Source organism: Pteropus vampyrus, unplaced genomic scaffold, assembly GCF_000151845.1.
Source record: "Pteropus vampyrus isolate Shadow unplaced genomic scaffold, Pvam_2.0 Scaffold58, whole genome shotgun sequence".
NCBI classification, from domain to species: domain Eukaryota; kingdom Metazoa; phylum Chordata; class Mammalia; order Chiroptera; family Pteropodidae; genus Pteropus; species Pteropus vampyrus.
In genome coordinates, this window is record NW_011888839.1 from 5,654,083 (window position 1) to 5,678,021 (window position 23,939).

At 34.5% G+C, this 23,939-nt stretch overlaps 1 protein-coding gene and 1 long non-coding RNA gene across 2 annotated transcripts in view; one reads left to right on the top strand and one right to left on the bottom strand.

Annotated features, from left to right (window-relative positions):
- Nucleotides 1-1,706: 1,706 nt before the first annotated feature.
- Nucleotides 1,707-4,965, bottom strand: LOC105292492. The gene is made up of 2 exons (XR_002780464.1): nt 3,070-4,965; nt 1,707-2,251 (listed from the first exon to the last, which is right to left on the bottom strand). It is a non-coding gene; the product is annotated as an uncharacterized LOC105292492 (long non-coding RNA).
- Nucleotides 4,966-4,991: 26 nt separating this feature from the next.
- Nucleotides 4,992-23,939, top strand: part of ASCC3 (activating signal cointegrator 1 complex subunit 3) — a 266,182-nt gene continuing 247,234 nt past the window's right edge. The window contains exons 1-3 of the mRNA XM_011360723.2: nt 4,992-5,298; nt 14,317-14,447; nt 16,401-16,551. Of these exons, the coding sequence (XP_011359025.1) occupies nt 14,358-14,447; nt 16,401-16,551 (241 nt within the window). The 5' untranslated portion in view covers nt 4,992-5,298; nt 14,317-14,357. The remainder of the gene's footprint in view (nt 5,299-14,316; nt 14,448-16,400; nt 16,552-23,939) is intronic.

Here is a 23,939-nt window from a genome sequence, read left to right on the forward strand (position 1 = left end):
TTTTTCTGAATTTCCTTTAAGGAACTACTTCTTTCCTCATTTTATCCTTGCACTATTTGACTTACTACAACTTTTTTTTTCCTTCTAATCCCCTATCTTACCATTTATTCCACTGAATTCTCCATTTCCTTCCATAAGACCTTACTCCTTGAACTCTAATTGCTCCCATCGACACTCTTTCCTCTCTAGATTTGCTACACAGCCCTTTTCCAGGATTTTTCTTTGCATTTTTTTTTTAGGATTGGTGCACCTTTTTCAGAATTCCATTATTTCCTCAGTTTTTGACCTTATTTTCCTAGAGTAGATGCTCACGTAATTCCTAAAAGATCACATGGGAGGAAACTGCTCTTCAGTTCTGAGCGTTATTTGTCTGAAAACATCTTTATTTTGCTTTTACGGTTAATTGATTATTTGAATTACAGAATTCTAGACTTAAAAATTGTCTACAAAAATGCTGTCATCGTCTTCCGGTATCCAGTACTAGGTCTGATATTCATTCCTTTGTTGATAACATGTCTTTTAAGTTTAGAAACTTTAGAATTATTGACTATTATTATTCCTAGTTTTTAGTCTTGGTATTACATGATAATGTCTCCAAGTATGACTCTTTTTATATATATTTTCTGGTACCCTGTAGCCTACTCAATCTGAAAACTTTTCTTCAACATTCTTAAAAAATCTCTTATAATTAAAATTTCTTTCCTCACTTTTATTTAAATCTTGCTAGTGGAATGTTAGTCTGCTAGATGGGCTCTCCATGAATCTTTTCTCGTATTTTCTTTTCTATGTATGCTATGTTCTAGATTTCTTTGATTTTATCTCTACCATTTCCATTGAATTTTTTATTTAAGCAATTATGATTTTAGGTGTCTCAGAACTTTATTTCATTATATGGTCGCTCCTTTTTCAGAGCACTTTGTTTGTATATTATAGATATAATATGTTCTGAATACTGGAGTATATAAATTGGAATGCTTTAAAAAAATGTTATTTTGTGAATTATATTTGCTTCCTTTAGAGTTAGTTTTTTTGTTTTTCTTTGTCTTTTTCATAATGATTTTCCTGATTTGCCTGTTGATTCTTCATTGTATGTTCATATATATAAAAGAACCGGTCATTCTTTTGCTTTAGTAAGTAGGATTTCTTCCAGTTCTCTCTCTTACATGGGAATTGTGAATAAGTGGCTGGGTTGGGCATGGCAGGGACTGAAATACCATATATCAAGTTTCACTTCAGGATGGGTAGGAAAGTAGCTGGCTCTCTAGACCCTGGCCCTGAATGCCAGAAAAAAGAATGGTTTTACTCAGTATTGTCAACATAAAAGCTTCCATCTCTTCTCTACTATTTACACATTTAGAGAAGATTTGGAGTTTTATTCAGCTTCTGTTTTTGTCTGCTGGCAGATGTCTTTGCCTGCTCTCAGCGTATATGAATGAGTGAAGTAAATGTGCGTGATGATTGATTCAGTTGTACCATATTTAGAATGTATCTCCATTTTCAGCTTATTCTCACTTCTGCCTTCTGCCATGCCTCCAACTAATTCTTTTGTAGCTTCTTCACTATATTTTTTTAGGCAATGGTTTTGTTATTACTAGTTAAACCACTACTATTAGCTTTGTTTTCCACGGAAGTGTTGAATTTTCATTTATTTTTCTTCCCTTTTCCACATACCATTCTCCCCTCCACATAAGTGCATACACAAAACACACATCTTTATTCGTATTTATTCCTCGGCTTTTCTACTTCCACATTTTTATTTCAGGAGTGTCCAGAAAAGAATAATAGGCAAATTATATGCCAACTCCACCGTCATGAACAGTAACCCAAGAATAACTCTTGATAGTTTTTAAGCATATATTTTGCCATTTGGGTAAAAACTATTGCAGAATCCTCCCTAGCTGACTGTCCCTTGGTTACATGATTACCTCTACAACATTTTCAGTCTAAGGGAAATAGAATTACTTCCAGAGTAATGGGAGGAGCTCACATTTCTTTAGTCGATTGGTACCCTAAATTATTAATTTCATTAAGAGGAGAAAAATGTGATTGGAGAGGCAACCGATAGTGTCTGCCATGGCAGTCATCTAGCTTTTTTTCCTTCCCAACATCATTTATTAAAAGTGTTAGGGAAGTTTATCTTAGAATTGAGTCTTTTAGTAATCCGCATTCCCGAGTCGTTAAGTGTCAGCTCCAGATAAGAAACTGCACTGAGGCCCAGCAAAGATGAAATTTTAAAACCCAATGTTGCAACCTGCGGTAGAGAAGAAACGAAGACAATGGACTGAGAACAGGTCAAAGCAGAAAGGCCTAGAAGCTGAGGTTGTGGGGCACTGGTGAGCTGAGCCCACCTAGTGGACATATATACCAAAGTAGATACTAAGAGACTGATGGACTGCAAATCAGTCTGGAATTTGTCAACTCATTCACCCATAAGGTGACAAGGCTGAATATAAACAGTTAACATACTAAGGATGAAGGAATATAGAGATGAGAAGAGCCAAAAACACAGATGACTTTGTTGAGCCACTGAAAACGAACTGGAAACAATTTCACCTTGAGATTTTCTGTTTTTGAGACAATTCTGAGATGATTAAGGCACTTAGTCAAATGATCTAGTTACATACATACACATATAATTTTACATGTGAGGGTTTATATTATTCATATAGTTTTACAAATTATGTACTCAATTGTACATGTTGATATATTCCCATATCAAGCAACACAGATTTAAGTCATACTTTTTTAATGCCTATAAAGTATTCCACTTTAGAGGTGTGCTATAATTTATTTAAATCAATCACCTACTGAACATTTTTTGGTATAATACATATTTTAAGGACAATGAGTTTTAATTGGTCTCCTAACTACCCATTTATTTCAATGTACCCTACCCAATATTGCCAAGATAATCTTAAAATCCCATTTTGTAACTGCCAAATCTTGATTGCTTACAGTACTAAATTCCTTAAATTCAAAATTAAGTCTCCTTACAGACTAATTTCTACCTAATTTTAATGTTACTATTATCTTATAATAACCTTCCATTATAGATAAATAGGTACTCACTTTAATAGAATGTACCTGCAGTCTTGTTTCCTTGTCTTTGCTCATGACATACATTCTGGATCTGGACAGTCTTCCTTCATTAGCATCTTGTCATCAGATTGCCTTTCCATTAACATTTTGGAAAACCCCCCAGGGACTACAAAGAGGACAAAGACAGTTTTTAGAGTTCAATGAACTATATGTCCTTCTAAGCCAGGACTGTCTAATAAAAATAAGATGCAAGCCATCTGTTTTAAAATTTTCCAGTAGCCACATTAAAAGAGGAAAAATAAATCAGTAAAATTAATTTTAATATATTGATCCAATATATACCAAATCTTATTTCAATATGTAGTCCATATAAGAATTAAGATATTTTACTTTTTCTTGGTACTAAGTTTTTGAAATCTGGTATTTCACACTTACTGCATTTCTCAATTCAGACCAGCTATATTTCAAGAGAGAATGGCCACATTTGGCTAGTGGCTACCCTACTGGACAGGGCAGTTCTAGATAGTCTATTTTCATTTCCTCCTTCTTCCTTAAGACTTTGGAACTGTAATAACAATCTGTTGTGTGAATTCCTAGCACTTATTGTTAGTAACTCTCTTTACCATATGGCTTCTTTGCATTATTTACCTTTTGATGCATTTGTCTTATCTCATAAGCTAACTGTAGATTCTTTTAAGGCTGGGACCATGGACTGATTGAATATCAAAACTGGAAGTAACTTTAACAAAACCATCAACTAAATCTTCTCTTGATGCATGGCTACCCTGCACTTAGTACCTTTTAAGTAAGCCTTTAAAATCTACTTAAAATCAAATCCAGTAGTCGGGGTGTCCATGCACCCTAATGCAATTTCTCTGTTTAGTCCTAGAAGGGGATCTTCCTTTCAGGATCTGAAATCTGTTTCTCTCAAGTCTGCATCGCTTGAGACCACATAAAACAAATCTATGCCATATAACGAGTCTTTACCGATTTGGAGATAGCCCCCGTAGTTTTTTTCTATAAGAATCCTCCAAAGTTCAACCACTACTTCATTTGTTGTTTTTGAGTTCTCTTCACCATTTTGCTCTTCTCTGAAATAATTTCAACTTCTTTGAGGTCTTCTTAAATTGCTCAATCTAGAATTGAACACGTAACTCCAGATGTGGCTTGGCCAGTAAAGAGTATAATGATCACTACCGGCTGCCTCTGAAAATGCAATTCTACTAGGCCTCAAGACACATTCCTTATGAGAAGCAGGGGCTAGGAGAGAAAAAAGGAGCCACACACATTAATTCATACCATCTTTGCATGCCCAGCTTCTAGTCCAGAACTGTACACACATTCACCACAGTTCTTGAGGTTAGTTAATTTTTCTTAATGTTGTCTTCCTCTCTTTTCAATTGAGCCAGGGAATCACCAGGCATTTTTTTTTTTTTTTTTTTTTTGGTTGGAGTCGGCCGACCAAAGGACTGACTAGCAGAGATAACTTAAAGAGAACTAAACTGAGAATCTAAAAAGCGTAAGGAAAGCAGGACGACTTCAGACCAGGGTACCGTGTAAAAGTGCCCAGCAGCCGGGAGCTCTGGTTGGTGATGACGATGGCGATGACCCGGTTTTTCCTGCTCACTGCTCTTCTCTCCCTTACCTTTAAGAGAAATTATTTACCCCACGTCCTCACCTTACAGAGAAGGGCGGGGAGAAAACGCAGCCTACTCAAGTAATTGCAGAGAAAAACTCAGGTGGTGCGCGGTAGGTGGCAGGCCTGGCCGGGAAGGAAAACGCACCAGGTCACAGAGTGCCGGGACCGCGCGCGCACGCGCCCAAGCCCGTCGGGGGCGCGCCCTCGTCTCAGACCGGGTCCTACTCGGAGCGGTGCGGGAGGGAGGCGGGGAGGCGGCGCACGCACGCGGGAGGGGTGGGGCAGGAGGGAGCCGACGTGACGACGTTGGCGCCGCTGCAGGCGGGTGACGTGTAGTCCCGCGCTTGCTCCGCCCCGTCCCTCCCTGCTAGGTTTGTGGGTCTGTCCGGCGCAGGGCCGTCTGGCGGTCCTCGCGCGCCGTGTCCTGGGAGTGGGAGCGACCCCGGCGAGCCCAGCCTTGGGTGCGGACGCGAGAGCAGCGGTGCAGCTGCCCACCGGCATCTTCAACCGGACCCTCCACTCCTCACCTGGCGTGGGAAGTGAAAATAAAACCGAAAGGGAGGGAGGCGCGGAGCAGGAGTTGACCGAGTGATGCGAAGCGCGTGAGCCTGGGCGGAGAGGTGAGGAGTGGAGGTGGGAGGAGGAGAAGGAGCCCCGCGGCCGGGGGAGGCGGGCGGGAGGCTGGGAAGACGCGACTCGGATGGCCCCTCGAGTGATTCTCATTCCGTCCGGAGGCGCTTCCCGAGCTGTCATCCCTCTCGGGGCCCGAAAACGTGTGCGGAGTCTCCGACAGACTCGTCCTATTCGTGGAATTTGTAGGTGGGGGTGGGGATCAAAAACTGAACCGAGCCACATGTTGCCCAGGTGTTAGACCACAACGTGATGACCACATAGAGTGATTTTTCTTTCCTGTGCGTGGGTAATTTGTTCTCATTCGTTGTTGTTTTTTTAAAATTGTTATTATTCCAAAACCTTGGTAACTTTTTCGTTTTCTTCACATAGATTTTGAGAGAGACATCTGCTTCCATGTAAAAGGAAGTGAAAAGTAAATTGACTGGGTAGGGAGTTGACCATGGTGAATTTTGAGTAAATTTAGCAATCGAGGAGTCAGGAATGTCATTTTGAAATAAGTCTGTGTATGGGTGCGCGCTGGGGAGATGTTGTGGGTACGTGAGAAGTTTTAAATAGGCTTCTGATCACACATTAACCTATTCGAGTGCGGTAGCTGAAAGTTTGATGTGAATGTAATCACATGTGCAGTTCAAACTAATAATCATATTTTGTGTTTCCATAAGTTAGTTTAGATTGAATAACCAATGTTTCTGTCACCAGGTTTCATGTTTCATTTTTCTGTTATCAAAAGTCGAAAGTTCAGCTTTTCATTTTACTCTGAATTTTGCTGTCCATGTATTTTTTTTTTTTTAATGATGGTTATAATAAAAGTCTTGGATTGAAAAAGGCACTGTAGAGATGGCAGTTAAGTGTAGGCTAAATAATCTTACTTGAGGGAGTTTATTTTTTATGGTTTAGTCATTCATGTCTTCATGTGTGTCAGGCACTGTGGTAGGCCTAGGAACTCAAGAGTTACAGTGTTGGTGCTTATGGAACTTTCTATAGCCCAGCACTCTAGGGTTCCTCTTCATACTGTGGATCTCTAGAACAAAGCAAGACTTTTTGCAAGAATAAGTTATTGTCAATGTTTATGTATAACTAGTATTGAAAGAGGAGCAGATCATCTTATTTGACTAACATGACTTGATTTTTTTTTGGCCTTTGAGCAAACAAATAGTATACATGGCAGTGTTTTGTCAGCTAAGAGTTAAGTCTTTTTGCATAGCTGGCTTAATTGTAAAGTTCACAATTGAAAATCAGTTTCTATCTGGAAAAAAGAGTTTTTCCAGTTTTTACATTGGTTTATATGTTAATAACTTTTAATTCATAAGAATTCCATGCACAAAGCATATTCATCAGGAACATGTATAGTACTTACTGATTGAAGTAAATTTATTGCCCCATAACTCCTTCCATGGGGAAATAGTTAGCGTCAGTCCTTTCAGTACAAAATATGTCTTGATGTAATATGGAACAGTTTTCAATTTTGAGAAGATACATACCTGAAATTGAAATTTTAGCAAACATACACAAACATTTGTGGAAGAAAAAGTGCATAATTACTGAGAAGGAGAAAGTAAAGTATCTAATATATATTTAGTAACTACCTGAAGGCAGGCATTATGTATCTGTCTCCTACATTATACTATAAAATAGGGAATGGATCTTATTTCTTGTATTTTTTGCCTGGTATAATACCTGGCACATAGTAGACAGACCCTGTATAAATGTCTGTTCATTCAACATGTGCCATCTCATTTAAGTCCTCCATTTTGCATGTAGATGAACAGGTATGTGTGAGTATGTCTACAGTTTGTTCAGTTTCATTTTTTCTGCTCTCTGTTGGCTATAATAATCTGTTTTATAGGTTGTTTTAACTTATTTCTGAAACTATGCTTCAGAGTTAATGTAACAATTCTTGTTTGAGTATTCTGATTTAATCAGATTATTTATCATGAAAAGTGATTAAAATTTTGTAATCCCTCTTTATTTTATTATCAGAAAATTGATACCCAGAGAAGTTAGCTGAACTCATTTGCATTTGAATTTATTTCTCTTTATTATTATTCTACTTATTCAATGTAATTCTGCCTCATTATTATTTAAATAGACTAAGTCTTGGGGGGCCTTTGTAAATTAGATTCCCAGTTTGTCTTCCGGGTTTCGGAGTTTTGGGCTAATTTTCCTCCATGTCTGTGATTCACTTTTCAAAGAGAATTCTGAGGAATTGCATTCCTTATCAAAAGTTTGAACTGACATCAAAAATTACAATGGAATTTGGAGAGGTACATAATTAAAAACCTAGTATTATGTAAGAAATTTACAGGTAACTGTAAGCATTCTCAGAATATTTAATAAGATAATTGCCAAGAAGTATTTATATTTGAAGAAGACAAAGTTCACACCAAGTTATTTAATAACTAAACCAAAGATTGTTAAACTAATGAATCAAAATTTCTGGGATGATGCCTGGAAATGTCTGTTTCCAGTCAACTCTCCAGTGATTCCAGTGCAACCAGTTCATATTGTTGAAGAACTTCTTCATTAAACCATGTGCATGCAAGAGCTTTTTAATTTTGGATAATGTCTATTCTGTTAAAGGAGAACTTCAAAGGAGGGAAGGTAATTTGTCTCAGGATTGTGGAGTAGTCAGGGAGGCAGTTGCTAATGTTTTCTAGCATTTTCAAAGACTTGCTAGATCGTTTTGAAATTGAGTCGAAGACTATGCAAGTTACTCAGTTGTGTGTAGCTAAGAGACATGGCATATGGATATGAAAAAGGAAAACAGTACATTCCATTCCTAGAGAGGAAATCCTTGCTTACCAATGAGACAGCTTCTTTTTAGAAAAATTACTTTCTTGAAAGTGAATACAATGCTTAACAGGCTAATCAGACAGAACAATATAAAAATGTTAAATTCTGCTCTTACTTATAGTAGAAATAAATATACCTTCATATTGATTTAAGAAACTTACTATATAAATGATTTATAAGAAGAAATTAATACGAGGGTGATACTCAAGTTTGCAAAGTTAATTTCAGTACATCTTTTCCAGTGTGCATGCATTTTCTAAAATGAGACCTGCTTTAAGTAGTACCTTGAGCACCAGGGAAGCTCACTAAACAGTTCTTTCTGAACATTCTTTAGTAAGTGAAGGAACATTTGCAAAAATATTAACACTGTCTGTATTCTGGGGATTGGAGCAGTAAGGACAAACCTAAAAATTATTTCCGGAAAGCTTAACAGATTAATGCTTTGAGTACATATCAGTAAACAAATATTTATTGAGTTCCCTGGCACAGGCCAAGAACCATGCAAGGTACCAGGGAGGAGCAAGACATACACTACTTCTGCATTGTTGGAGACTATAGTCAAGATGCTGGCTTTGTGAGACTTCAGTGAATTGACTTGAGACAAGGAAAAATACTTATGTGTAGCCAACCTGAAGTTAGCAAATAGAAGCTTTGTAACTGATTTAAAAAGTGAAAAAAATTGGTATCCTAAGTCACTGATTTTGGCCATCAGCTTAGAAAAAAAATATGAATGTGTTATTAGGGAGTTTGAAGAGTTACTGATTTAACTTCAGTTTTTCAGAGCTCTTCTGTTTGTATTTATTAGAAGTAGAACACTGGAAGAACATTGCTGAAATTCTGAATCTAGTAGACATCTTACCACATTTCTTGATAGCATTTGACGTGGTTGACCGTACCTGTTTCTTAAATCTCTTTTTTCCCTTGGTTTTGGAGATACCACACTTCTGGTTTTTCCCTGGCCTTTTTTGGTCTCCTACTGTTCAAAATCTTTTATAGATCTTTTTCCCTATTTATTCCTTAAAGACTTATGTTCCTGCACCTGCTATCTTTTCTTCTCAGTATACGCATAAATTCTTAGATGACTTTTCTTTATTCTCGTGATATTTCTCATGATTCTCATGTTTGTATCCTAAACTAGACCTCTCTCTTGAATTTTACACCTGAATTTTCAATCTTTATTGACCATTTCAGCTTGAATGTCATACATCTCAAACTCAACTTGTTTGAGATTGAACTCATGATATTCCTGCCACTCCCCTCCCCCTAAAACAGACAAACAAAAACATATCTGCTCTAATCCAGTGAATTGTACCATCAGGCTGATCTATAAATGTAGAAGTAAGCCTTGGTCCTCACCCCCCGCCCCCCCCACACACACAAATACAGATAATCAGAGCAAGCCAGATAGATTTGATCAAATCACTTCTATGCGTCCACTTTTCTCTAAGTACCATTATTTCAGTTTAGGAACCCATCATCTTCCTCTTTCATCTGGATTACTGTAACAACCTCTTAGTATCTTTTTCCCACTCTTGCCTTCCTGTGGTCCATTCCCTTCACTGCAGTCATAGTAGTAATCCTTATTATGCACAGCTCGTCAAAAACTCTTGAAAATCTTTTACTATTAGAATAATTTTTAAACAGTGTGACTTATAAAGTCCTTCGTGACTTGGTTCCTACCTCTCCAGCTCCACCTCTTGTCACATTATTCTTTGACCACTACACTCGTTATCTTTTCAGTTCCTTGAATGTGAAGTGTTCTTACTTCTCAGCTGGAATACATTGTCCTCTTTACTTGGCCAACTCTTCATCCTTGAAGACCCGATATAGGAAAGCTGCTTCCCCTTCCCAACCTTATTTCTGTGTTCTGATCACACTCTTTACTGCCTTTTAAAATAGCGATCTTATTTTGTATTGACATAGCTTGTTTAATTGACTTCTCTTCCCCACCAGACTGTGAGCTTCACAAGGGCAGGTACCAGATTATTTTGCTCACCATGATGTCTAGCATTTAGTATAAATACTAGGTAAGAAATGTCAGTTAAGTGAGTGAAAACTCTTCCTACATTCTTCTATTGTGATTTTCCTTCTGAGCCAACTCCTACCCTAGTTTTTAGCAACTATTGACTTTTCTTTTACTCTTGTTTTTGCTTTCTGCTTTATTGGCTTGATATTTTGAAAATGCTTACCCAAATACTCATTTAGAATTAAATTTCTACATATGTAAGTTATTGAGTTCTTTGGAGAAGAATGGCATCATGAGCTGAATACAGCATATTAGATTTTGATTTCTTTTGTGTTTGAGTAAACTTCCTAGTTTGTAAAACATCTTATCTCTTAAGAGCTGAAATAAATTAATCAAGTAATTAAATTATTTTTTGTGAAAATTTTGAGATCTTGAAATAAAGATGCTGTAAGCATTAAAAAAATATATATATGAGAATCCAGATTTGTAAATACTGCCCTTTTTTGGTGGCCTCCCTTTATCTTTCCTGTTACTCCATCCATCCAGCCGTTATACAGATATATATTGAGAACCTACTATGCCCCAGGCACTGTTTTAGGTCCTGTGAATACTATAGTAAATGAAGCAAAGTTCCTACCCTCCTAGGACTCCTATTGGATGAAGCTGACAGACAACAGGCACAAAATACATGTGTCATATGATAATCCAAGCCAGGACCTTTCCACTGGATCAGTCTGGGAAGAAATAAAATACACACTACCTAGAATGAGATATCAGTTCTCTGGAGTAATATATGTGCTTGTTTGATCCTTCTGGGATGTTCTTTGTGACTATTCTTTTTCTCATCTGGTGCCAATATGTTATTCTAGCCACTTGTTTCCCAAGGGCATTTAAAAGAAAGCTTTTCTTTGTTAAAAGTAAAGTTAATATACAATGGGAGTCTTCTGTAGTACAAAGACATTTTGGTTTATAGTTAGGAGCCTGTCTAGGTTTATCTCCCTCAGCCCCCACCTTTCAGTGGGAAACCTGAAGTAAAGTAGTTGGGGGGATAATTTAGAAAATAACCTCATGTAAATTTTATTTTTAACAAACTATTATGTATTTTGATTTATGTAAAATATATATGCATGTATTTATCTTTTCTTGCTTTCTTTGTTCTCCGTGTTCTGTGTATTTACTAATTTTATTGGAAATTATCAAGGGTATTTGCTTCTTGCTTAAGAATAAGTTAGGATCTAAAGTGAACTTGTTGGGTGGAAAAAAAATGAATAGTTAAAATTTCTCTTAAATCCTTTGGAGAACACCAGGTTGTCACAACATACTGTCTCTCAATATGTCCTGCACAGCCATGTTTTTCCTTCAGACTTGGAACATATCAGTTTTTTCAGATGAACCATGTTAAAAAGTTGGCTTGTGTTTAATGGCCATGTTGTATATTTTTTTTAGAATGGGAACATAGTTTTAAACATTGCAGTCATGCAATGCAACAAGATGTTCACAGTTTGAGATGCATGTGGTGATTGAAACAGACTAAGGGAGCACCATATTGCTTATGCTCCTTGTACTTTATTGCCACCAATTGGTTACTGATTTGGTCACCCTGAGCCCAGGCGTGATTTTTACACTTTTAAAGTGTTGTTTAAAAAAATAAAAATAAAGCAAAGAATGTAGGGCAGAGACTGCACGGTGGCCTGTCAAACCTAAAATATTTACTCTATACAGGAAAAGTTTGTTCGATCTGATTTATCTGATACTTACTCTTTGAAATTTTTGAAATTTGCTTTATGGCCTCGTATACATAGACCATTTTAACCTTACTAATATATTTGAAAAGAATATGTATTTTCTAATCATTAGGTACAGTTTCTATATATGTTCATTAAATTAAACTTAAAGACTTCACTGTTCAAGTCCCTTGTATCTTTATTGAAATTTTTGCTGTTGTTGGTTTGACCAGTTATTGAACTTCTACTTTGATGTTGGACTTGTCACTTACTTCTGGACGTCTACTTAATTTATTTTAAGGCCGTTTCATCAGGACATGTCTATAAATTCAAAACTTTTATGTCTTAGCTGTATCTTTTGTTATGAAGAGAGGTGTTTTTTTTATCCTTAATAATACTTTTTGTTTTAAAGTCTATTTTGTCTGATCTGATATTTTTGATATAGCCACCAGCAACTCTTTATTTCATCTCTTAATTTTCAACCTTTCTCTGTCCCATGCTTTGGATGTATCTCTAGAATTTACTTGATTGCTATATAGTAATTCATTCTGTCAATATTTTGAGTGTAAAGTTTAATTCATTTGTATTTATTGTGAGTATTGATGTATTTGGACTTGTTTCTCTTTGTTCTGCTTAATCTATACTTTATCTATTTATGACAGTATATTGGGTTATTTCTTCAGACCTCTCTCTCTTCCAGGTTATCACTTTTCACTTTAGCTGTTGTCTAATCTGTTGTTTAACCTGTCTATTGATTCTTAAATTTAACAGCTGTATATTTTTATTTCTTTCTAGTAGTTATATTTTCAAATTTGCGTAGTCATTTCTTGTCTTATTCTTTATTATTTTTTAATTCTCTCTTATTTTGTCAAACATCATATATTTTATATATAATTATTCTAATATCAGAGTTAGAGATTTTTCCAAGTATTAAGCTTTGTAATAACTTTAAGGATGTAAGGAATCAAGAAGAACAGAAGCAGGGAATGGTCTGAGACAGCCTATGTGGCCATCTTAGTTCTTTCCTTCTCACATTGGATACATGCTGTGACTCAGAATAATCAGTGAGGTCTCTTAATTGAGGTTCATGGGTCATTTCACACTGTGGGAAGTGCCTCGGTTATAAAACATCTCTATTTTAGTCTAGAGTGGGATTTTATAAGTTCTGTACTATTAACATTTTGGTCTAGATAATTCTTTGTTGTGGGGAGGCTGTGTTGTACATTATGGGATGTTTAGCAGCATCACTGGCCTCAACCCACCAGAAGTTTGTAGTACTCCCCTTCCCCCCATTTGTGACAACTTAGAATGTCACCAGATATTGCCAGATGTCCCGTGGGGTCAGAATCATCCCTATTTGAAAACTGCCCTAGAAACTTCTCTATAGATTATGTGACATTCTTCAGGGAGCCATGCCTTATAAACCTGTAGATTGTAGTTTTGTTATAATAAGCAGTCTTAAACCAGGATAGCCTCTAAGAGTATTCAATAGATAAGGACTCTCCTCATAGTAAATATTATTAGTCTGTTTACTAGAAGGTTAGTTGTTTTCATTGTCAGCATGTAAACAAAATTAGATCCGGTCATCTGACTTCTTTCTTTCCCTGGGAGTTCTCCCCTTCCCCAACTGCTTTAATTGTTTCCTCTACTGTTCTTTAGTCTCTCCGTTCCATTATCTCCTCTCCCTTTTTCTTCCCTTTACTATTTAGCAAATAATTATTGAGTGCCAAAAATGTTTTAGTACTGTTCTATTAGCTAGGGGAGATCAGTGAAATAAAGGTATTTTTTCTCATGAATTTTACTCTTTGTGGGGTGACACAACATATAAATAAGTATATAAACAAGTAAATGTCAAGTATTAATTACTGCTATAAAGAGAATTGAAATTTTGTGCTTTGATAGACAGTAACTGAGTAGCTGCCCTGTCTTAGATTGAGTGGTCATGAAAGAACCCTGTCAGGAGGTATCTTTTAAACCAAGACCTGTGTGTCAAGGAGTTAGCTATATGAACATCAGAAGAGCATTCTAAGCAGGGGCAACCACTAATACAGATGCATTTAGGTAGAAACATGCTTGATACTTCAAGAAGAGAAAAAGCCAGAGAAACTCTGAAAGCAAGGAATAATGTGAGATGAAATCAGTGAGAATAAAACAAAATTGGAGAAAAGATGAGCAAGTGCTTTACTCTCTCTCAGTATTATATATTATTGTCAGTAGAAATGCAACATTTGAGGCCTGTACTTAGAAATCTGTAGAACACATTTTGAAGAAATGTTATCATAGTACCCACACACAGTGTTTTTTGTTTGTTTCTTTCTTTCTTTTTCCTTTCTCCAAACATAGCCAGTGTATTATTAAAAAAATTCCATGGGTAGGAAACGTGTCAGGAGACTCTTTCAACATTGGTAGCAATTGCTTTTTAACTAATTGGTTTCTTTTTCTCTTGTACAGGTCCATTTGTTGAGTATGATTACCACTCCTTCCTCCTCCCAACAGATAAATATCATCTTGTTTTGTTTCAGTTTCAGATTTCTCATTGCATGGATCACTGATTGAGTAATAGATGACTTTACCTCGTCTCACAGGAGCCTTGCGCTCCTTTTCAAATGTCACCAAGCAAGATAATTATAATGAAGAAGTGGCTGACTTAAAGGTAAATTTTTTTAGGCAAAAACCATTATAAACATAGCATACGGGCAAATATTTGACATTCTTTTTCTCAGTTCTTTGTGCTTAAAATGGTATGTTTTAATCTTGTTTGGTGCTCTGCCAAGAAAGAGAATGTGTATACTGATGTGTCCTAATGAGAATATTTATTTAAACACTTATGACTGTATTGTCAACAAGAATAATCTGAACTATGATATCGAATGTGTTGTTAATTTTTCTCTTGCTAAGGTTCCTGCCATAGTTAATGTTATAATTTAATGTGTTTTTTTATCCCTCGATCATTTAAGTTTTTAGTTCTCTGATAAAATTCTTATTTAATGCACAGAAACAATGTCTCTACCATAGATGGGAAATATGAAATTTGCTATTTAAACTCTGTAGCTGGTATCATAACTGACTTCTGTCTGTCTGGTCCTTATAATTGGTTGTGGACTTCAAAGTCCTGAAGGTATATGAACTGTACATATGAAGGAACGAACTATATAATATAGTATGTGAAGGAACTGGCCCTATGCTGTTTTTTAAAAAACACTTTGATGATTCCTTATTTGACTCTATTGTAGAATATTAACATTGTTTCCTAGTAGGTTGGAATTTTATTGTTTAAGTCCTTATGTGGTTTTATAATTAATAATTTCACTTACAGATTGATACTAGAAAGAAAAGATTTGTAACAGTATTTAGGTAGTTTTTCCCTTTAAAAGTGATACAGAATTTTGCTACATGAAAATCAACCTTTACAATGGGAGCTATTTACATTTCACAGCAATAAAAATGATATATTCTATACAGTTAATTAATATTGCTATTTTAAAATGATATATTCTATACAGTTAATTAATATTGCTATTTTAAACTTTAATTATTTCCTTTCCTCATCTTACCGGTGCTTTTATATTAGAGATACAATAGAAGATTGTAAAGTTTGAAAGTATCCCATGTAATTTTATTTATTATTGTAGGCTTTTAAACATCCTCTCACCCCAGACACACATACCTGTGGAAAGAGAGTAGCAGATATAATGAGCCTCATTTTAATTTAACTTCTTATCTTAGAAAATATCTAATATATACAAAAGAGAGAAAAGTCAGATGAACTTCTATAAACTGTGACCCATTGTAACAACTTATGGCCAATTTTATTTCATCTCTACATTTGCGCATTTTCTCCCCCTAAATCCAGATTAATTAGCTCAATTTTAAATTAGAAAACTGAGGCAGGCAAGTAATAATGAATTATGTAGTATCATCAGCCCAACCAAGAGGAAAATTACAGTTTTCTATCTGGCCCACTACTTTTTCATTTGGTCAGAGGCTCTGTGACATTTAATCCAAGAGGTCAGTGGCATGAAATAAAAAATTGATTCCTTTGTGTCAGTTCTTAAGGATGGAAAAATTTATAATCTTAAGAAAAAAATGTGTATAGATAAGAATCTCCTTGATGCCTATTCTAGGCTCATACTTACGAAAGCAGTGCTGATTTAAATATATTGAACTCATCATAGAAATCTAATTTTCTTCAAATGCCTTTCATCAATAAACATGACATAAAGCTCTTATATACAGTAGGATCTAAACTTTGTTAAAAATGATGCAGAAAAATAAGAAAGAGGTATGTGGAATGTTTCCTATTGTTATCTGAATGTTGAATATTTTGCTTTTTACTTTACTATGTGAAAATAATTTCGTAATGATTATTCATTGTGATTAAACTATAAAAAAAAGATTTTATTAAACACATCTTTTAAACAAATGATATTTTAAATTCCATTTAAGTAAGGCTACTTTTGGGAGCTGTAAATTTAGACGTGAATTGATACAATTTTGAATTGTGAGTAGTACTAAGTTGTATAATGCATTGAAAAATTATACAATAAATGATGGATTTGAGCAAACCTTTAACTAATATGTCTCTGTTTTATGATGTGTGTTTCAGAAGAAGCGGTCTAAACTTCATGAACAAATTTTGGGGCTGGACCTGACATGGAAGAAGATAGTAAAATTTTTGAATGAAAAACTGGAGAAGAGTGAAATGCAAAGTATAAATGAAGACTTAAAAGATATATTGCAGGCTGCAAAACAAATAGGTATAGTTTTGTTTTATTTTATTTTTTTAAAGAACCACTAAGATTCAAAAATAGAAGTCTTTTAAATAATATGCTATAGAGAGCAAGGCTGAAATTTCCAAGCAATTATTCATAATTATGAAAGACCACCTCAAACGCCCTCCAAGTCCCCTGTAAATAGGCCCACCTATTTACAAGGAGCTTAGGATGAAGTCAGAGAGGTGGAAGTAAACTAGTAATTATAACACAGTCAAACATGAAAGGTTTATAGGAATTTAGAGTTTGAAAACCACTGTCGTGCTTGAAGTAAAGAGGTGCAATAAATTAAAATTTTAACGTACCTTGAAGGAACCTAAAAATCCAAGTAGCTCAGTCTCTTACAGATGCCAGCTTAACACAAAGTTAAGGGGCAGCACTGAAGCTGAACTTTGTTTCAATCCTGTTGCACACTAACATGATCATCGGTTAATTATATTCGAAGGAAATTATAATTAGAGATTGTAATACTATGTATGTAACACAGGTTGCTTTCTCGAGGTTGAAAACGGAACAAAAAAAACAATGACTTTTCAGTAAAACATTTGAGTTTACTTATTGACACTTATCATCGCATTTCAGACTCTAATAACTAAAAGAGCATAGTTAACATTAGTATAGTTTTAAACTTTTCAAATTCAGGTTTGTAGCTACAAAAAGTTCAAACTGGAACTCTGGCCCTGTGTAATTTGGTCTTTATCTTTCTCTCTGACCTTGACTCATCCTTGCCCTCACTAACAGTCCTTCAGACACGAGGCTTTGTCTCACTTCCTCAAACCTACCGATTAGTGCCTGTTTTGGGGTCTTTGCACTGTTTCCTGTGCTGAGAATATTCTTCGGTATTGACCTTTCTTGTTCTGAGCTCACCTAAAAAATTATTTCCTTAATGAGACCCTTTCTTCTTCTGAGCTCACCTAAAAAATTATTTCCTTAATGAGACCCTCACTGACCATCCAATCTTAATTTGTTACCCAGTCACTCTTTTATAACATTTGTCATTATCTATCTGATAGTTACTTGTTTGTTCATTGCTTGTGTTTTGCTTCTAGGACGCAAATTTCATGAGAATAATAGTATCTTATTTTTGTCGTTCAACATTCTATCCCCAATTTTTAGAATAGTGCTTGACATATTTTAGGGTTTTAATGAAGTTTCACTTGTAAGTAAATGAAATTTTTTTTCTCAGGCGATTTCTTGGTAGAGGGAAAATTTAGATCCTTGCTTTACCATATGCTGATTGGCAATTTTCTTCCCTACACCAGCTTCAGAGAGTCTTTGTTATATCCAATATACTTGAAGACTTCTTATTTATGATCATCTAATCTTTAAATTTTTCAAATATTTTGACTTTGATGTATCATTTAATTATCATTGGTTTATAAGATAGTATAATGTTGAATTTAATCTCATTTTTTTAAATTGGGAAACTACAAAATGAATGTCATATGTTTTTGCATTTAGATGATCTTCTGAAATTCAAGGGCTTTACTAAGAATTGAGTTTGCTTAAGCATAGGGGAAATAGAGCACACTTTGATGAGATTTCTACCATTTATATTTTAAGAATATAGAGGCAGTTAGGTTCATTGGAAAATAGTCATGAAAATGCAAAGTCCCTAGTCTACCTGGATCACCTTGGCTAGGATTCTAATCCTCTGGGCTTCAGTGTCTTCATTTCTAACATATTAGGGCCACTAGGGGTTGGTCTTAATAAAGTACTTTTCAGAAACTATAGAATATTTTATAGTCTTAGTCTTCAGCCCCACTATAAAAATACCTCAGAATACTTAACGAAACCAATAACAAATATTGAGTTTATTCAGTGACTAAATTATGTCTTTATATAAATGATATGGAAATTAAGATTTTTTTTTGGAAAAAGTTACCCTTTAGGCTACTTCCTAAGTGTCTATGACAATTCAAAAATCATTGTTTTAAATACCAGTAATTAAATGTAAACCTAGGCATTTTGCCTATAGGTAAAACATCTAATTCATATACAGAGACTAAGTTATTTATCAACTGATATGTTTAAGGAATTGATTATTTTGAGATGTAGTATCTCAAAAGAATATTTTTATGACATATAAAATCTTGTTGGATTTAGATAAATGTTTTGTTATATCTACTTTTTAATGCTGTGTTTAGGTTGAATAGCTGCTAGCTTTAGTGAAACTAATAGTTGACTAGTAGTTAGCTACTTTTTCTGAAATCCTAGATTCTTTTTCTTGTAGTCAGAAGTCAGAGTATGAAAATACAGCTGATAGTGGAAATGTAGTTAAAACTAGCAGCTTTGAAAAGATTAGTCTCTTGGGGGAAATGTCTTTGATTCCACTTACATCACTCTTTTAGCATAGGTATTTTTGGTGTAATTGTATTAAAAATAGAGCAAGAGAATAAAGAAAAAAGAACAATCACTTATAATTCAGTTGAGTGTATTATAATTGTATGAAGTACTTGTTTAAGACCATGTGTATTAACTACTCAAAGTAATAGATATTTTAAGCTGGAGGGGACATAATGGGACATCTTGTCTAATCTCTTTGTTTTATATATGAAGAACAGGGACCATAAAGGTTATGTGAATCCATGGTTGATTTGTGAAGGTACGCCTAGACCCAAATTCTGAAATAGAAACGTGATGTTAATCCTACGGTCTTGTAGTCAGAGGTCATGTTCTGTCAACTCTACTTTTCAGCTATTGTAAATTTATTCCCTGTATTTACGATTGACCCAGTGAAACTTTTACCATCTCATACCTGAACTACTTTAGCAGTCTACTGCTTCAGCCTTCCTCTCTTATTCACTTTCTTCCCTGTGACTAGACTGATCTTTGTAAAAAAAAAGAAAGCAAAATTCATTTTTATTCCTAGCTTCTTATTTAGACCATTTTTTTTTTTTTTTTAGAATGGACATACGAAAAGCTCTTTTATGAATTAAAGCAATTTACTTTTTCATCTCTTTTCCATTCTGTCACGTGTAACCTTTACTCCTAACATATGAAATGTTTACTATCTGAATTTCCTGAACTGTGCCTACTGTTTATTTTTTCTTCATTATTTATGTGCTAAAATGACTTTGCTCATTGTGTTCTCTGGTGAAATGTTTCTCATCTTTGAAGAAATGACTTAGGCTTCATTCATGTCCTGTTACTTCTTTCTAATCTTAGTAGACAATGTTCCTTTAGATTATTATCTATTCCATACTTTTTAGAGTACTTTCTCACTGTTGGATAATCGTTTACACCTGTCTTCTTTCTGATGGACTGTGAATGCCATAATGATACAGGTATTCCAGGGATCGCAGTGTCTTTGTACTCTCTTCAGTGCCTAATGTGGAGCAAGGGATACAATAGATAGATGTTCAATAAAAAAATGAAGTTTTGAGAATCCGGCTAGAAGTCCCGTATGGTCTTTACTACCTCTCATACTGACATTGTCTTCCAAGTGGCAGCTTTTTGTTGTTGTTATTTTAAAGTATTTTTTTCCTCTCAGATTTACATTTAATATATTCCTATACCTACTTAATTTTTTTTTTTTTAATTCTCCTCTCTAGATTATTGTAATAATATAACTCAGCTTTAGGGAGAAAGTATTATAAATTATTTAAAAATAGTATCCTTGCCCCTTAATCTTTGTTTATCCAAATACTCATTGTAGACATAGCTATCTCTTCAGTGGGTTTTGAAAAATAAACAGTCATATTAACATAGATTCTGTGGGCAGTAAAACTGTCAGTACATTTTATGTGCTTCAAATAAAAACATTTTTTAATATAAAGAGGTCAGGATTGAGAGTGGCTGTCAAAAAAATACATCATATATTACATATGTATCTTTGTTACTTAGAGTCTTAAGTTATCATTTCAGGAAGCTGATAAGATTTTCACAGTGTAGATGGATACTAGGGTGAAGGTCAAGAATGGTATGAAGGTAAGTAGAAAGACCCTGTAGTTCCCTAGGGTATCAGCTCTGTAACAAAATCTCTTTCCCAGGGCCAAAAAACAGTGATATAATGATTTTACTGTGGTCTGGATACAGATCAAGACTGAGCCAAAACTGAACAAGTTTTTTTTTTTTTTTTTTCAGTATTCAAATTGTTTTGCCATACATAAACCTGTTTGTTTTGACTTCTCTAATTTACAACCCCTGCTTTATTTTGGTTTTGATGTTTTTATGCATTTTACCTTTAATTTTATCTTTAAGAAAAGTATGAATCAAAAGGTATGTTGGACAGTAGTGACTTAGAGTAGTTTAGAGAATTTGGGAATTATGCTTTTTTACTTGTCAAGGAAATAATATTTCACTATACAAAAGTGAGAAATAAAAACCCAGAACAGAAAGCAGTATATAAAGCAATGACTGGAGAAGGAGGTGTATAAAGATATTAGCAGGATCTGGCAATTCTATCTATGGAAGTAAGGGTAGACATTTAGAATAATAATGGCCTGTTATTTATTGGATGTGGCTGGAGGTTTTTAACGAGTATTTGTGAAAAATAGTTAATTTTGAAAATTGTAAATTCCCAAAAGGCCAGAGTTCCATTTCCCATAAATTGGCAGAGGGGGAAATTAGAACTCTCTGCCAAGAATAGCTAGACTAACTATAAAATATAAAACTGTTTGCATCAGAATACTTCCAAAACAATGAGGAATTGTAGAACTAAGGTCTAAAAGCAGAAATAAATCCAGAAAATGTGATCTTGGAATTTGGGCCACTTTTTCCTAGAGGTGACTGAGTCTCCATTCCAGAAGCAGAGGCTGGACAGAGAAAAGGAGAATGAGAAGATAAGCAGAGCTTTTGACAGATTTGAAGGGCTAAGATGACAGAAATGACTAAAGTGGACAAAAGAGGAAATAGGAAATCTGAATATTTGACTATTAAATTGAATCCGTAATTAAAAACCTTCACATAAAGAAATCTATATGCCTCAATGCCTATACTGGGGAATTTTACATAATGTCATTTAAAAGGTATGAGGGTATTATTATAGATAAAAGGTTAGAAGCATGAAATAACCACATACACTATCTTTGATTGAATCCAGAATCAGAAAAAAATTATAAAGATACTTTTGGGGGCCTTGTAGAAATTTGAATATGTTAGGTACTATTAGATCTTAGACGAGACAGTGCGTGGTATGTGGCTATTAAGCAGATATCTTAAACTCAGCATATTGTATGCTGCAGTGTTTATAGTGAAGTGTTATAAAGACTGCAGTATACTGTCAAATGTGTCAATTAAAAAAAACATGAAAAGTGTGTGAGAGAGAATGCATTTTGTTCACTTGAGTGAACAAATTTATTGGATTAATAAATAGGGAAAAAAGTGTGATTCATGTAAAATAATAAAGGTTTAAAAATCATAATTATTTAGTAGATGATTAAAAGTATTTTATGAATATCTAAAATCTAATTATGATAACAATTCTTAGCAGACTAGGACTAGAAGAGAACTTCCGTAATTCAATAAAGAGTATTTACTAAAAAAACCCTAGATCAAATGTCAATATTTAGTGATGCAATGTTGAAAAAGTTTCTCATCTGAGATAGAGAATTAGATAAGAATGCCTACCACCACTTCTGTATCTCACTGTACTAAAGGTCCTTGCTAATGTAATAAGACAAGAAAAAGAATGTAAAGATTTGAAAAACTGCCATTATTCACATAACTGTATCCTTAGAAAATGAATTTAGCAAGGTCAGTGTAAAAATCAATTTCATTTCAACTTACTAGCAGCCATTTTTTTTAAAATGCAGCTTACAAAAGGATTAAAAAAAATAAAATAACTTGAAAGTAAATTTAGCAAAAGATGAGCAAGAGTGCCTCATGGAAAACGAAAATATTACTGAGAAAAATTAAAGAAGACCTAGATAAATGGAGGGAGGGCTATACAAAGGATTGAAACACTCATTATTGTAAAGATATTTTTATCTAAATTGATCTGCATATTTAGTGTGATCCCAATAAAAATCTCATCAGGCTTATTTGAGGGTGTATGTTTGTATGTGGAGATTGATAAGATAATCTGAAAGTAATATGGAAATTCTAAGGCAAACAGCAGCCAAGTCAACATTGAAAAATAAACAGAACTTATTCTACAGGATATAAAGTTTTATAAAGATCAGTAATTTAGATAGTGAGGTGTTGGTCCACAGATAGACAAACCAGCAGGATGGAATAGAGTCCAGAAACTGACCCATTGATATTAGGACACTTGATTATCATGAAGGCCATGAAGTAGTGAGACCTGGCTGTTTTTTCAGTATATGGTGCTAGGTCAACTGGATATACATTTTTTTTAAAAAAAGTACCTATGCAGATAATTCTAAGCAGCTTATAAAATCAAACAGGAAGCGCAAAACAATCTTTTAAAAGATAATGTAGAAGACTATCTTCATGATATTTATATATGAAAAAATTTATTAAACACAACGGAAGCACTCATAAAGAGAATGATTGGTAAATTGACTACATTAAAATTGATAGTTTTTATTATTTGAGAGTAAAAAGGGCAAATCATAGAGTGGGTAAATACAGTTTCAATATGTGTAACCCAAAAAGAGACCTTATATCTATATTAAATAAGAATTCCTACAAATCGATAAGAAAAGGACAGATGATCCTATATAAAGATGAGCAAGAGCCTTGAACAAGCACTTCATAGACGATAATTGAATATCCAGTAAACAATAAAAAGTGCCCAACCTTACTAGTAATCAGGGAAATGCCTCTACATGTTCATAGAATGGTTAAAATTAAAAAGACTGACACACTAATTTTTGGTCAGGCTCAAAAATGTGAAACAAAAATTCTCATCCACTGCTGGTAGAGTTTGGTATCATTTCTTTGAATAGCTGATAATATCTGCTGTGGTTAGACAAGTGAAATTTATATCTTGTTAAATATTACCCAGTAAAATGTACATAAATATCCAATAAAAATGCCTTCACTGTACACAATCCGTGGAAATGTTATTTGTAATAGCCTTAAAGTGGAAACAACCTAGTTCACTGTTAAATAGTGGCATAGATGAATTACAATATGTAGAATACCTTATAGCAATAAGGAACTACGGCTACATGTAATATTGTAAATGAATCTTATAAACATGATGTTGACTGAAAGAAGCCAAACACAAAAGAACAGCTTATATGAATTTGAAAACTAGGCATGACTAATCTCTGGTTTCAGAAGTCATAGTAGCTACTTTTTGAGAAAGGGAGTAATAATGACTGGAAGTAGGTATAGGAGACATTTCTGGGGAGCTGATAATGTTCTGTTTCTGGAAGTAGTTACCTAAATTACATAGGTGTGTTCATTTTGTGATAATTCTTTGAGTAGTACGTGTATTGTATATATTCTCGTTATATTCA